We start from the raw sequence: 16,970 nt of genomic DNA, 5'->3' as shown, positions 1-16,970 counted from the left end.
GTCTAGTACACAGAATCAGTGCACATGTATTGAACAGAAAATTGGACAAGCCAGAGACCTAAGAATCCTTCTTGACACCTCCCTCTCCCTCACCCATCTAACCAATCTATCACTGAATCTTTTTTACCACCTAAATATTATTTTAAAGCCTCCTATTTCTTTTCATCTCCTCCACCACAATCCCTATTACCTTGGCCCAACCTCCATCACTTTTAGAGCATTTTTCCTGGATCACTGCAGTGGTTTCCTGACTGTTCTACTCCCACTGCTTTGTTCCCTCTTGAACTCCTTCTCCACATTACAGCCAGAATGTTCTTTTAAAAACACAATCCCTTCAAAGGCTTTTTTGCTGTCCTTTTGTTATAATAACTAATGACCACCATCATGGTAATATTGATAGTACTTTTGACCAAGGTGTATAAATAGGGTGATTATATAACTTGTCATTCATACTAGAATGCTTTTGAATGTGCAGTGGGCACTGCTGGTAATCACACAGGGATGACATGGAACAGAGATGTGCTCACCCTGAAGCCGTTCACCCTTTCTGTACCTGCAGTAAGGCTTGCTTTTCACTCTTGAACATCCCACCGTTGTTTGCCACACTTGCTTCTACTACAAGGCCTTTCTGCTGCTTTCTGAGTATTGTGACTCCTGCTGATCCTTTAGCTCTCAGCTCCTGCATTCTATCTCGTTGACTAGGTTAACTCTCCTTAGTGTAAATTCTTACCATATTCACAACTGCAGTTTAACATTTATTTATTTGAGTGAGTGAATGCTAGTAAGAGGTTGGAAATATTGTATCACCAATATACCAATTACAATGGAATACAGTGATCAGCACAATGGCAAAATAAACTCTATTAATATTTAAATTCTATATATTTTAGTTGTGACAGTTTAATGTGCAGCTGCAGTTTCAGTTTTAACAGTCTCAATTTTAACATTGTGAGTATACTATTTGACGTTTCATTTATTAAATATACAGTGATTTAATCTAAAAGTCCAGCTTAGTAACTTCACAAATTATCCAAAATTTGAAATTTGAAACTAGATACGGGTTCTTGAGAAGAAAGTTTCATTATTGAGAAATCTGTGACATTTGGAGTCATAATACATAGAATTGGTGGGTTCTGGATCCAAATTATGTGGATTAAAATCATGATTTCACCACTTACTGGCTGGGTATCCTTGACCAAGTTACTTAAATTCTCCATGCCTCTGTTTACTCATCTGCAAATGGGTATAATAATGATATCTATTCTGTAGGGTTTTTGTCAGAATTAAGCTAATAAACATAAAGTACTTAGAACAATTTCTGGCACATAGTAAATGTTCAATAAATACTAGCTATTGCTGTTATTTGTGTTATATTTATCCATTTAACAAGTATTTACGCATTGTCTACTTTGTTCCTAGCATTGTTCTAGATGCTGGGAATTCAGAAGTGATCAAGACAGGAGATGTAGTATGGTGTAACCCATAAACACTTTAATTTCAAAATCTGATAAGTATTGTGAGTGAAATAAACACAATGATTTGTTTGGGCATATTGGGAGGAGGGGAAGCACTTTAACCTAAAGGATGAGAATAAGTCAGTGTACACAGAGCATCCCAGGTGGAGGAAAGAGCAAGTGCAAGAGCTCCAAGATAGTTGTTGTCTTAGTCCATTTTCTGCTGCTGTAACAGAATACTACAAACTGGGTAATTTATAAATGATAGAAATTTTTTGGCTCACAGTTCGGGAGGCTGGGAGTCCAAGAGCATGACAGTAGCATCTGCCAAGTCACTTCATGCTGCGTTATCCCATGGCGGAAGTCAGAAGGGCAAACGAGAATGGTGGGGGGGGGGGGGGGAGAGAGAGAGAGAAAGGCAGCAGGGGCTGAACTCATGGTTTTTATCAGGAACTCAATCCTGACAAAACTAATCCATTCTCACAATAATAGCATTAATCCACTCATGAGGGCAGAGCCCTCATGAACTAATCACCTCTTAAGGTTCCCTCCTCTTAATACTGTTACAATGGCAATTAAATTCCAACATGAGTTTGGCAGGGATGTTGAAGCCATAGCAGTAGGAAAGAGCTTGACCTGGGTTTAAATGTGGAAGAAGTGAAGTATGCTTGGAGTACTACATGTGAGTGGAGAGAGTGGAAAGCCTGACAGATAGACAGGAACCAGCTTATGCAGGTGGGTGTTGGGAATTTTGTAGAAAAATGAGAAGTCACTTGTTATATTTATTTTGCTGATGAAGACACAAAGACCCATGTGTCCTGATCAAGGTCGTATGGCTAGTCATGGAGCTAGAGTTAGAAGCCATGTGTCCTGCATCCATATTAAAAATATTATTGAAGTACACTTATAAAATGGACAAATCGTGTGGTATTCTATACATTTTCACAGAGTAAATACACCTTTGTAACCTTGCAGAAATAAGTCTTGACCAACTCTCCATAAGCTACCTTGATAGGTACACCCCCCCCATCTCTTTCCCATCCCCCAGAGGTAACCCTTATCCTGACCTATGACACCGTAGATAAATTTTGTCTGATTTTGAGCTTTTATAAACTTTTGAATGGAAGCAGCATATGCTATAACCTTTTCTTCCATCTGGCTTCTTTGATTCAACATTATGTGTTTGAGATTCACCCACATTATTGTGTGTAGCAATAATTGGTTCATTCTCACTGCTGTGTAGTAATCCATAATAGGATTATACTACAGGTTTCCAGTTTTATATCCCACTGAAAGTCACTAAAAGAGACCATTTGTGTGTGTGTGTGACAGAGAGAGAGAGAGAGAGAGAAAGAAAAAGAAAAGCTAGATTGTGATTTATGTCATTTATGTACATGTATGTATGCTAATCTTATCCTAGTTACTTTTGAAAAAACCAATTGAAGGTTATATGAGGAAACTTCTCTTTTGTAGCCTATGTACCATTAATTGTTACTTTGAAAATAGATTGTCCAGTTAAAACCAAAGGCTTATATGAAAAAGGATTTCCCAATATGTCCCTTTGATAAGCTAGAATTAATCATAAATAGAAATAACTTGGATCAACCTGTCAGATGCTTTCAAATGGTGGTATCATTGAGCCTTCAGCTTTTTAAATGCTATCTGGGATATTGCATGTTCGGGGCGGGGGGTGGGTCAAGGATTATTTGCTTCTTAATTGGGCCAAATAGTCATCATTTCTATTTTTTAAAATTAGATCTGTTTAAATAATTTATTAATTGAATGAATACTATTTTCATATGTATTTTTTTAAATCTTTCAGATGATGTTGCACCATATTTTAAAACAGAGCCAGGCCTACCACAGATTCACCTGGAAGGGAATCGCCTTGTTCTTACTTGCCTTGCAGAAGGAAGCTGGCCTTTGGAATTCAAGTGGATGCACAATGACAGTGAGCTCACCACCTACAGCAGCGAATACAAGTAATTGTTTGAAAATAAGATTTCATTTCATGTTGATGTGCTTAGAATACTCACCTTATTGGCCATAATAGTACAATGGGTAAAAATATTGGATTGAATTTCTAATACATTAAAGATTAAAGGAATAGATTTGGAAATGTAATTAGAACGTGATTTACTATTTTGGCATAAGATGTATTTATACATAGGAAGTCTATCATTATATTTGTAAAAGTAAGTCTGTTAGTGCAACTACCAGACAAAAAAGCTATAGTTACAGGGCAATGCACATAACAGCTTTAATGTGATAAATTTGCTTTCTTGGGGAAACCACCCTACTCACACATACTGTTCCTGTCTAATGAGCATAAATGGTTAAACAGAGGTCTTTAGGTTGGTAGCTTTGAGTAGTCAACAAAAAGCTTTCCTAGCTAAATTTTCAAGTTGGGATGGGAAAGGATAGAACCATGGGAGAATGGACATGAGTAGAACTTCTATCTTCAGCAGCAAAACCCATATATATCGAACTCCTGCGATGTGCCAGGCATAGGGGATGCAGTATACATGGGGTGGATGTGACGTGGGAGCAGCATACGAGGGCTGAGACTGGGGCAGAGCTGGAGAATCAGGTTCAGACTGAGGTGTGTCTCTACCCAGGAAGCAGCAGCATTGCCTTTCGAGCCTCAGCATCTCACGGTGTTTGAGAGCTTTTTAGGTTTGTACCTGGTAAGGATTGTTATACTAGATGCTGCAGTTCTGTGTAGGATGGGGAGCTCTAGTGGTACCTGAAAAGTCCGAGAGCCTCCAAAGTCAGCAAAATGAGCAATACCATGCTCTCCTTTAGATGAAATAAGAAGGAATTGGCTTATACAGAGGTATTTTACTTATTTTTTAATTTTTTTTCCAGCATCACTTAGTTTTATTTTTCCGTAAATTCTTCAGTATATATCTCTACATATAAGGACAATAAAAAAATAACCATAATTCCATTATCACACCTAATAAAATCAATAGTAATTCCTTTTTTTTTTTGCCTTTTTTCTTTTTAAATTTTAGCTTATTATGGGGGTACAAAAGTTCAGGTTATATATATTGCCCATGTCCCCCATCCCCCCGAGTCTGAGCTTCAAGCGTGTCCATTCCCCGGGCAGTACACATCGCACTCATCATGTAGGTATACACCCATCCCCTCCCTCCACTCCCCACCTCTGTCCAATACCCAATTGTTGTTATTCCCAAATGTGCACTTAGGTGATGATCAGGGAAACCAATTTGCTGGTGAGTACATGTGATATTTTAAATAGAATTTCTCAACATGGGGATATAGCCTACCCACTCCCTCTCTTTACCTCAGAGGTTGTAATATAGTAGTCCATGAACCACATTCATCCTGCCCAGATTGTGTGTGTGCTTTAAAAATCAATTAAAAATATATGTGGGAATACATATTTTTGTAATTGGTTGCCAACATTTGACAATTGTACAATTTTATATAAAAACCTTGATTTCTGGCCCCTCTAGACCAGTCAGAAGGCCTGGCCACCAGCAAAGGTGGGGACACTCCCTTGTTCTCCTCAGTGCTCTCCGGCCCCCTCCCTTCCTGTAGCACCACGCCTGCTCTGCTCATTTCCATTGTCCGCTCACCCTTTAGACATGTGAGTTTGGGACCTCCTCTTACGTTACTAGGCCTATCTTGTGTCAGAAGTACCTATCTGTTTTGAGGGGAGCAATTCATTATGATAGTTGAAGTCAAACAGTCCTGGGTTGGAGGCCTAGCTCTACTACCTGTTAGCATTAGTGTTATGACCTCAGGCCACCCCTGAGCCCTTTTGTAAGTTTAAACAGAGAACTGTATCTGCAAAAGGGGGATGATCACACCTCATTTAGGGTGTTCTGATGAATGGAAAGCAGTGCATTTTCTGGCACACAAGCAGTCCCTTAATAAATTTTAGACAACATTATACATTATTAGTATATGACATAACGGGGCTTGGTTTGTTAGATGTAAGGAAGCAAAAACAAAAAAATGTGAACTTAGAAATGAGAACCACATATGAGTAATGGGCTTTGACGACAGATGATTTCAGTTTAAGTACTTGCCAGTCAACTTATTATCTGTGTGACTTTGGATAAGTTATCCATTTTGAGCTTTCTTTTCTCATCTGTAAAATGGGTATTATAAAACCCACCTCACAGTGTTCTCATAAAAATTAAGTGGCGTGTTTTGTGTGCCTGAGGAAGAAAGGAATGGGGTTTTGAAAGAACCCAAATCATTTCTTTCTAATAAAAACAAGTAGTGATGTGAATAATCTATAACAGTGGCCTTCAAACTGGGGTATATACCGTAGATAGTGGGAAAGGAATTGTTTTCTAGATCTTTAGTTTCCATATGTATGTTTTCTGAAATTGAGCTGCCTGAGAACATGCCTTTGTCTAGGCACCAAGCCATTTCTCTTTCTTTTCCTACAACCTGTAATAATGATTTCTCCCACTTCACAAAAGAAAGACACACTGCTCCTTTATGTGAGTCTTCCTGTGGAAATATATCTTGGGAGTGCAAGAGTGAAAAAGAACAATATCAAAATTCTAACTGTTAAAGAGTTCCTTAATGGGTAATATAGGTATCAAAATCGTTATATTATTTGCATTTCATTGTATATACAGATAGTACCCAACTGTTGATGTTCAACTTAGCTAATTTTCAACTTCACAATGGTGCAAAATTACTGCTTCTCACTTTGTGCAGTATTTCATAAATTATGTGAGATATCAACACTTTATTATAAAATAGGCTTTGTGGTTAGATGATTTTGGAATAGGTGAATAGGTGAATGTAAGTGTTCTGAGCATGTTTAAGGTAGGCTGGGAAAGCTGTGATGTTTGGTAGGTTAGGTATATTAAATGTATTTTCAACTTAAATTTTTTTCAACTTACGGGATCATTGGGATGTAACCCCATCATAAGTCAAGGAACATCTGTTTTTAAAAGAGTTATGTAACAGTTTTCTTTTAAAATGACAAAGTGTACAATATGCTATTATATATGCAATTACTTATTATAAAACAATTTTGTTGTCAACTTAAAAATAGGAAGGTGGAACTCTATTTGCATTGCTCCTTCCCCTAGCAAATTTACTTGTTTATTTGAAATTATACCATAGGTAATCCACAAGAGGAAAAAACATTGTTGGTTGTATTTAAGCAAGGCTGAGGGGAGTGACTTATTATAGATGGGCCACTCAAATAAGGTATATATGATATTTCACTCCTGTTTCACTGGAAACATGATAAGAAGAAATGGGTTATTCTGAAGTAAGAATCATTTGGGGTAGATGTGATGAATTATATTCTGTTCACTGAGGGCTTCAGACACTGAAATGGGTTGTCAGGAATCCATCACATTTTGTCATTGTTTTTTTCCAGATATAAAACCTGTCTAAAAATCTCATGCTATTTTTTCAAATTACTCTTTCATCTACTTCCTTTCAGTAAGCACCTTCACCTGTCGTATGTTAACTTTCATGAGACCTAAGTTTCAGATTGAAAAACATGGATAGTTTATGAAAATGGTAGGTGTTTCCTACGTGAAAGTGAACCACTATTTTTCCATGCTTCGGTGTCAGTTACGAAAATGCTAACCCTATAAAGAAAAAATAATATAAATCTACCTTTTTCAGCTTTGACTAAAAATAGTAGTTTCTTTGCTATGTGTATTAAAAACTGCGCAGTGAATTTCAGTGAGTTTTACACGTTATATTTCATGTTGATGCTCATGTCTACATTTAGGCATAGGTGTCCGCATTGGCAAATTGATGCTAATTCAATAATTAAACCAAGTTTGCATAGATGTCTTAAGTGTATTTATATCCATTTTTTCAGAAAGCATTTACTATCAATTTTCTACTTTGGGATAAAAAAAATCTGTTGTAATTATATTCAACACACATGCACACCAAGAATTTAATGCTAAGTACAGTATTTATTGTTATACCAGGAGGAGTAATTGGATACTCAAAACTGCTAAAACTTCTATAGTTTTCTTATGTGAGTTGTCTCTGTGGTTCAATTTCTATGACAGTATAAAAATAGAAATTTGGTGGATGTTTATTCTTTTTTTATTCCAGTAAAAATAGGAATAGTTAAGAGAAAAGTTATTTTTTTATGTTTTATAAAAAGGCAAACAAATTTCACAATATTAATAAAAATTATGAAAAACTTGGGAATAACTTTTATAAGAAATGAGTAGAACTTGTGTGAACTGTATATAACCTCACTGAGAAATATAAAATTTCCTAGATAGGTAATTTAAACATTATAAAAATGCCAATTCCTTTGAAATCATCATAGAAGTTTAACCCAGTGTCAATGAGATTTTTCATAAACGTAGTATCAATAGGATATTTTAATAAAAATGTGAATAGGTTTTTTGCGAGGTAACTTGACTGATGAGATTGTTCTAAAGCTCATGTATAAATATAAACAGAAAAGAATACCAACAAATTTTTAAAACATTAGGCGAATAATAGAAGTTTTCGTTTCTAGGAGTTAAGTTATTTTAGAAAGCTATAATAATAACATGTTAGTGGCATAAAAATAAACAAAAATATTCCAGAGAACTTTGAGTGAGGCTCTCATACACATAAATATATATATAATTAAATGAGCATTCAAACCAATGGTAAAAAAATCAGTTATTTGGAAACAGCATTCAAACTAGATCCTCAAACACCAAAATAAATTTCAGATACATTGAAGAATTAAATTTAAAAATGGAAGCATAAGAAAAAAAAGGGATTACTTGAATGATCTGTAACTATATCAGGAGAAAGTATAAAAGCATTGAAAAAATTTACCAAGAACAGACAACAGATAACCATACAACATTTTAACGATGTCTGTGCGCTTAAATAATCATTATGAATTGAAAGACAAGCAACATATTTGCAACAAATCAGACAACTATATCTCTAATAACCTGGGATCCTCTAAGAACAGTGCTTGAGACAAATGTGACATTTTTTTTTTTTTTTTGAGACAGAGTCTCACTCTGTTGCCCAGGCTAGAGTGAGTGCCGTGGCGTCAGCCTAGCTCACAGCAACCTCAAACTCCTGAGCTCAAGCGATCCTCCTGTCTCAGCCTCCCGAGTAGCTGGGACTACAGGCATGCGCCACCATGCCCGGCTAATTTTTTCTATATATATTTTTAGCTGTCCATATAATTTCTTTCTATTTTTAGTAGAGGTGGGGTCTCGCTCTTGCTCAGGCTGGTCTCGAACTCCTGAGCTCAAACGATCCGCCCACCTCGGCCTCCCAGAGTGCTAGTATTACAGGCGTGAGCCACCGCGCCCGGCCCAAATGTGACATTTGATTGATTATTTGGAATGTAATCTCAGGCAGCAAGTGTAAATAAAGGTGGGGTAATGAAACAGGGAGGAAGGAACAAGCAATGCAAGGCTACATTATCATGTTGGTGATCATCGTAATTGGCTGGAGCTCAACCTTGCTTGGAACTTCCATGTAAACTTAGGAAAATGAATTTTAGAAATGTCCAACCTAAAGTATAAAAGAGGAAAAGAGTTGTCAACTCCCTTACTTGACTGATAAATATTGGCCCCGTGGTCATTAGCCTTGGTTTCTCATTAGCTCAAGCTCACTAGAAATGTGCAGTATGCAACTAAACATTCTGTATGTGGTGCCAAAGAATCCTCAGACAGGAAGCGAGAAATGTGAGGCATCGGTTAAGACCAGGTGCTGCCAACTGCACCAGTATGAAGCCACTCAAGGCTGCCTGGAATTGTTTGCTACAGCAGTGGCTCAAGTAAAAGGCGGGGCTAAAAGGAGTTTTGAAATGAAGCACAAGAAGATCAAACTGAGTCCATTCTTTGAGCCCCTCAGTGTACTTGTACCTACTATTTAGTCTATCAAAGAGTCCCTTCCACGAAGATAGTCAGCTACAGTTTCTACAAGGACGTTATTCAAGAGGGTTGATGGAACAAACTATTTATCTTATTTGAGCAAGCTTTGAAGCTATAATTGATATTTATTTTCTCCTTCCTCTCCAGCCCATTCTAGATATGCCTAGCTCTTAGCCAGCTCTTCAGCTAGTCCAGTTTGCCTGCTTCTAGGGTGACCTACCTCTCTGTTGCTTCTTTTAGTTGCCTTGCTTTTGTTACCATATGGATGCTGTAATGGCAACTGGTCTTGGAAGCACTAAGCAGTACCCCAGTGAATTCCCTCCTCCTTGGCTCCACTGTATGGTATCAACCCTAGTGTCTTGGGGTACTCAGGGTCATTTATCTCCATCAGTGTAGTAACTCCTCCCCCCCCCCCCCCCAGCTCACTGGCATGAAGAGCACAAAGGGACCAGGATGAATTGTAGGTTCAAGTTCCCTGGATCCCTTCCTGTATCTTGGGTGGGAAGTGTTTCCTCCTGAGAACCAAGACCTCTAATCTAAAAGAGCCTAAAGTTGGGAAACACAAATAGATCATTGGAATGGGGCCAATTACACCATAACCCCTTGGTGTTATGGTCATTGATTCAACACATTTATCTTGGAAAACAACATCCAACATTACAGTGTGGTGTTCCCAATTCTTTTATCCTATTAGCATGGCTACTTCGAGGTGGTACAATATGTATTAGGACTACAGGATCCCCCCAGAAAAGTGCTTGTTTTTACACCTCCTTCGAAAAGTAGAATTAGTCCCTGATCTGACACAATGCTGTACAGGCTACCATGATTACAGATTGAGTATTCTGTAAGTCCCCAAATTGTGGTGCTGGCTGAATCAGTGAGCAGGGAAGGCAAATCCATTTCTAGAATGGATACTGAGTTTGATAAGTATGAATCGCTGCAGGCTTCCATGGTAGAGGGTCAGATGTAATCAACCAGTCACAAGTGACCAGTGCAAAGAATGTTGCCATGATGAAGGCTCAGCCTCAGTCTCTGCTGTTGGCAGTTTGGCATCTAGTAGTGGCAAGAGCCAGATTAGCTTTGATGAGGAACAGCCGGTGCTATTGGACCCATTCATAGCTTCATTCCTTGCCAACATGACCAATTTATATCCCATTTCATTAGTTTAGAAGAAATCTAAATGACATCCACGGTTGAGTCATCCTATCCAATTGATTGATGAGTGCCTTATCTGAAGTGGATGCTCTCTAGTGGTATTAAAAGATCCACATACTGCACCCACCCCTATGGATCTATTAACATATGACTTTCTTGTTTCTGAATTTCCAGGCATGCCTCTCACCAACCTCTTTCCCATCAGCCAAGCTATTTGTCACTGCCCAAGTGTCTCTTTATATCCATTCTCAAGCTATTCCTTCCGCAAACCTCTCCCTATTCAAAGTTAAGGACAAAAGGTACTGCTTGAAGCTTTGTTGACTTGGGAGGACATTCCTTCATTATGTCCCTTTTGGCCAACCGTGAGTAGGGCTGTAGTGTGATATGTCCATTTTCAGCATTGAGGTAACCCATGTATAAACCCAGACCCGAGTGTTTAATAGTTCTGTCAATTGATGAGGCCTAGATATAGTTGAGCGAGTCTTAATCTTATGACTCCATGGTTCTGATAATAATTCTCTCATAACAGTTATTTCCAGTTGCATATTTTCTTAATATCCATGGTTTGGTCACCAGTTTGTACTAAGCAGACCAGGAGTTGCTTTTCAGTGTATGTGGTTCCCTGCTGCAGAAGGTATAATCTTGTTCCAGAATCTTAGGGTGTTCTGTGCTTGACTCTCCTTTTGGGTTATTAAAGACTGCCCATGACATTCTTATCTCCAAGAGATTTAGCAACATCAGGTATGCTAGGATATGTGGCTCAAATGGAAGGGCAACTTCCAGAATTGTAGTTTAGTCCTATTGCTGAGTGTTCTCTTGCTCTGGGCCCCCACTAAAAACTGACAGCCTGGACCAAGATAAAACAACAGGTCAGATTTACTCTCTCACCTGAAACAACTGTAAAACTGGACAAGAGATAGACATAATTGTTTTAAAGATAGTGGACATCAGACAGGGAATGAAAGATTGTGATCCCTGAGAGATGAAAGACACACAAGGTGAGCCCTATGATTCCCCCCAGCTTACTGCTTTGAGAGAATTTCCATGCTGTCCCACAGAGAAGGAAGATTCAGGCAGAACCAGGGGGACTCCTAAGTTGAAGACAGAGTTTGGAGAGATCACGGCAGCTGGATTTCCCAGGTCAGAGTGCCAGAAAGGAGAGGGTTGCACAGAGAAAGAACTCTGGAGACCACCAGAGGGTCCCCCTTGAGCATTTGGCAGAATATTCATCAGCACATTCATATGAGGAAACTGCTCAAGGCCAGGGAAAGAATTACCCAAGAAGATTAGAGGTAATAGTTCCCTGAGCTCACACAGCATTGGGCTGTTCTCACTAGCCAAACTGGAAAACATCATAATTCATGGGTTTATTGGTTAGAATACACAGAATTGTCTTGGGTCCATAGTGGAGAATTATGAGCCCTAGACCAAATAGTTCTCTGATTCTGCCTCACAGAAAAAAACCAAGATCCAAAAGGATCAAACTATTTTCAAGTATCTTCACAGTATCAGAGAACAAAGCTCAAGAATATTTATAGGAATACAAAAATATTCACCCAACGAAGTAAAATCACAATGTCTAGTCTCTAATCAAAGATTATTAGGAATGTACAGAGGCAAGAAAACATGACCCAAAGTGAGGAGAAAAATCAATTGAAACCAAGAAAGAACTGAAACAGGTGTTATAATTAGCATAGAAAGACAGTGAATCAGTTATAATGGTATTTCACATGATCAAAGTTGAGACAAAAATATTAAAGGGGCAGAAATCAAACTTCTAAAGATGAAAATTATAAATTCTGGGTTGAAAAATGCTGGATGGGATATCAGGAGATTAGACATTGCAGAAGAAAATGTTAATAAACTTAAAGCAATAGAACTATCCAAAATGAAAGGCAGATAGGAAAAAGAATCAAATACAATGAAAAGAGCATTAATGAGTTGTGGGAAAACTTCAGATGGCCTAATATATGTATAATTGGAATTCCAAAGAAGGCAGGAAAAGGAAAAATATTTGAAGAAATAATGCTGAAATTTTTTCAGATTTGCAGATCCTTTGCACTGGAGTTACTGGCCAGTGCAGTAAGGCAAACAAACAAAAAACCCCCAAAATAGTATCTAGATTGTGGATGGGAGGAAGAAATAAAGCTGTGTTTATTTTCAAGTGACATTATCATCTCTGTGGAAAATATATCTGTAAAAAAGCTGCTAATAAGTAAGTTTAGCAGTGTTACAGGATGTAAGATCAATACACAAAATCAATTATATTTCTAACAAAATTCTGAAAATTATATACTAGTTAAAAGTGGGTGGACTATTGTCATCTCATTCCAACTTGGAGTAACCAACATTGACTTCCCAGGCTTATATGGTAGACACCTGTGCTATCTTACTTGATTTAGGTTAGATCTCTAATACTAATGTGGTGTGCCCTCATGTTTATTGTTGCTCCTACAGAGTTGTGTATTATTTATATTATTTCTGGCTTTAGTTTGACTGCTTTCTTCAACTCTATGTGGTCATAGCAGATACGGTTGTTTGTGGAGAATCTCCGAAGCACAATTAGCGCTAGGCTTTTTACAGTTCTTAATTGGAAATGGTTTAGATGTAGATAATTAATCCCTTTTGGCTCTTCTCTCTAGGGATCATTGTGGAATCTAAATGAAGAATTTGAGTGAGAAAAACCAAATTTATTGTTGACAAATGATTCCAGATGAGACAAATAGGAGCTTTTTAAATTTATGTTTCTGATTCACTTGTGCTTATGTTGTATTACGTAATAAAGTAGATTAGGTTCTTTTTCCATTATGTCTTAGTATGGATATTTTTGATTATGTAGAAATTAACATTTACCTCATACTTTAATCCTTGACATAATGGTCTCTGATTTTTTATATCCTCAGAAAATCTGGCATTATGTAGAATTAAGGAAACAGGCATGCAATAAAATATTTTTAACCCTGAAAAAATCAATGTGTTTTATCCAAGAGTTTCTGTATTTCCATTCTTACTGACTTGAGAGAGAGCATTTAATCTTAACAATAGATTTGACAGACTGGTTCCAGTCATGTGTCCATGCTTCACTAAATATGGATTTCACATTTTTTTGCTCCTGATTTGATAACGAAAAGTAGGAATAAGTGAAGAAATGAAAACACAAACATGGTTTATGTTAGGGAAAATCACATAAACCAGAATCCCAGGAGAAGAGTCTTAGGCACATTTCAACATTAATTCTTAAATCTTTGGATTGGCTTTTATAACTATTAATAAAGATAAAGTTTAAATTTAGTTATTCATGGTATGATGTCAGTAAACAGGTTTTGGAAACTTAGCATCTAATTGGTCCCTGGGTGGCTTATATTCCCAAGATTTATGTTCCTGAAACAACTGCTGCAAATTCTGTAGACTCTTAGGCCATTCCCACAGGGACCTGTTTATTGCCCTTCTCAATTTAATATAAATTTTGAAATAAAATACAGATTAAAGAACTTTTGCACATATAGTATACTTATCAGATAGCTTCCATCTTTACCATACTGTTTTCTTTAACTTCATACTGATTGCTTCAACTTTTTTGAAAGAACTAAAAACATAACCATCAGCTTGCCTAATGCCTAGGACCTATTAGTGAACTGTACACGCTTTCAAAATTGCACGTATATCTCTTTCTTAACAAATTTCAGTCTGGATTTTTCATTTCATTATTTTGCTTGAGGTAAAAACTAGCTAGAGGCTCATCCTACTTGGAATTGTTATTTTTTTTTTAAATTTCATATAGGAAATTTATAAAGATAAAATTGAAAACATATTTATCATCTCATTCCAAAAAAGAGAATTGAGGTGGTTCCAAGAAGGATATAAATGGCTTACAGTTATTTTTTCTTTAACCCTTTTTTTACTTTAAGGATAAGAATGGGCTTTGGGCCAAGATATAAAAGCATATTGTAGAACTTGGTTATTTTTTTTTCCCTCCAAAATAGATATTTTTATACCAGTATAAAATTACATTTCTGGAGAATAGTCTTATCCGAAGTGGCATAAAATAGGTGTTGACACCCCACCTCACTCCATTGAAGGAAGGAAACCTAACATCTAATTTTAGTGAATATGAAAATTCTTTCTTATGAATTGAATTATGTTCCCTGACCATAGAGGGGAAAGTACAGATTTTCTCCTGTATACTGAAGATGTGGTTTTATTACTGTCATATGTATATTTAGTGATAATATCTAACTGTTGTTAGAAAGAACAACAGTCATGATTCTAAAACTGGATAATATTTTGTCAGACGTTTTCTAAAATACTGCTTCCTATTCAGGAAAACTCCTTATACCAGGTTTATTTGTCCCCATTTTGGGGGATTCTGTCACCTAATGATTTTTAGTGGTTTATTGGTGGACACCAGTGCTGGAGCCACTGCCTCAGTTGGCACTCTGTGCTTACACTGCTTCCGGGGCAACTTAACTGTATTTATATAATTATTATTCACTGTTGCACACAGTGTTCCTCTGTGTCCCCACCAGTGCTGCTGTCAGGTGCGTTCCCGTTTGGCCCTGTTCCTGGGCATCACCCAGCCCCAGGTTGAGAAATCCAGAGTGTATGTGTCTAATTGACCATCCTGTGTCTCATACCTGTGAGACACAGGGGGAGGGATTTGGGAATATCCATATGTGATCTTTTTGGCATTTAATTTGAGATCAGCTTTTTTCCAAGATTCATAGAGTAGAGAATTCTCAAAATATAGGGAAGAGGTTCAGATCCTAGGCAGACAAAAAATGTCAAATATCTGCTCCAAACACTTGTTCATGGGCTGAAATGGACCTGATGCTGCTTCCTAGAGAAATTCTGGGGTAGTTGCAGTGGTCCATTCAGAGTTTCTGTTCATGACTAAGGTATTCTCCTGCTTAGTAGAAATGAATGTTTAAATCTTTTGTTGGGATTTTGTGTTTGATTTTCTTTGGCATTCCTGATAATAAACAGGCCCTGGAAAACTGTCTTTTAGTCGAGTAGAATTCTGCTTTGGTACAGTGAATGCAAACATTCTCCATTGTGTTGATTTGAAATAGGAACAGGCATTTTCTATATTTTAGCAGCATATGGTGCTAAGATTTTAGCATACTTTCTTATAAAGAACCAGGAAACTACTTCTGCTTAAAATGTGTGTTTATAAACAATAGACTTACAATGAATATTCCCATCTGTTAGGTGAACATAATTTGTATAGGAATTCCCGTAATAGGTGGAGGACTATGCAAGTTTTTTTTTGTATATATTTTCCCTAGTGAGACATTAAACTAAAGAGAAGGTACAAAACAGCATATGCTTAATATTCGATTTTGTATCTGTTTCTCCCTGTCGTTTGAAAGCAGTGCTTTTTTTTGTGCATGAGTATGTAGGATTACTATACAAATTATAAAACTTTAAGATCTATTTAGATATTGCAAAAAAGCAAGAAGAATGTATAATAATTACATAAATATGGTTAAGTTGCAATCATAAAACTGTTCATAGTTTTTCAAATATGTACTGCAATGACTTGTGCTATTTCTTTTCTTAAACTTTTTTTGACTTTGTTTTAACCTAATCTCAAAACTCCCCTCTGTTGTAATCACAGTACATAACAATCAAAGCTACTCCTCCTCCTAGTCTTGATTTGTAATTTAAATGCATGGCATTGACTCTTTGTGTTCAATTTGATACTATTCTGATTGTATTCATTAATTAGTTTTGTTTGAGGTGAACCATTCCTCAATATAGAATAAAAATTTAACATTAAAACTCAGCAATATTTTTTCTTTTCAAAGATTTTATTAATCATGCCATAGGATCTCAAGAAGATTATCAGAGGGAAGAAAGTACTTGGATTAATATATGCTTAATGTTGAATTACCTCTATTGTCCAAATGTTTTATTCACTTAAAAATTATGCCTATCAGTTCCTTTTTCAGGTTGACTAATTGGACATACTTGAATAAAAAGATGAGCAATTAATTGAATATAAGTGATTCAAGTTATGCTTAGGAAACTGAGCAAATAAAGCATACGATATACTTTATCTTTTGCCTGACTTTTTTTTTTAAAGTTTCTCTGATTATACTTTGTAAGAGAAAATGTTCTTAAATTATAGGTAACTGTTACAACCAGAACATTTTTTTTTTGTAAAGGATAGCATCATTGCATTTTCTTTTCTCTTCTCGAGAAAACAGGCTACCATTTGAGTGGGTTTCAGGTCTTTTTCTTAAGATAGAAACCTTCCCATATGTGAAAAGTATCCATGCTTCAGGTCTTACTCTTTTTTCTTTGTTGCATTCAAATATTATGTATCTTATTCAGTTGCAGTGTGCATACATTTTATTTTTTAAATGAGATGTGATTGACAGAAAAAGCTATACATACTAATGTGTACAACTCGGTGAGTTTTGAGATAAAGATACACCCATGAAGCCATCACCATAATACATGGCATAAACCTCTCCATCACCTC

At 36.7% G+C, this 16,970-nt stretch overlaps 1 protein-coding gene across 1 annotated transcript in view; it reads left to right on the top strand.

Moving 5' to 3' along the window:
* The window catches only part of SDK1 (sidekick cell adhesion molecule 1), an 860,282-nt gene that overhangs the window by 310,776 nt on the left and 532,536 nt on the right, over positions 1 to 16,970 (top strand). The window contains exon 2 of the mRNA XM_069486624.1: positions 3,277 to 3,436. Within this exon, the coding sequence (XP_069342725.1) occupies positions 3,277 to 3,436 (160 nt within the window). The remainder of the gene's footprint in view (positions 1 to 3,276; positions 3,437 to 16,970) is intronic.

Source organism: Eulemur rufifrons, chromosome 14 (genome assembly GCF_041146395.1).
Source record: "Eulemur rufifrons isolate Redbay chromosome 14, OSU_ERuf_1, whole genome shotgun sequence".
NCBI classification, from domain to species: Eukaryota; Metazoa; Chordata; class Mammalia; order Primates; family Lemuridae; genus Eulemur; species Eulemur rufifrons.
This window is presented reverse-complemented; position numbering and strand designations above follow the sequence as displayed.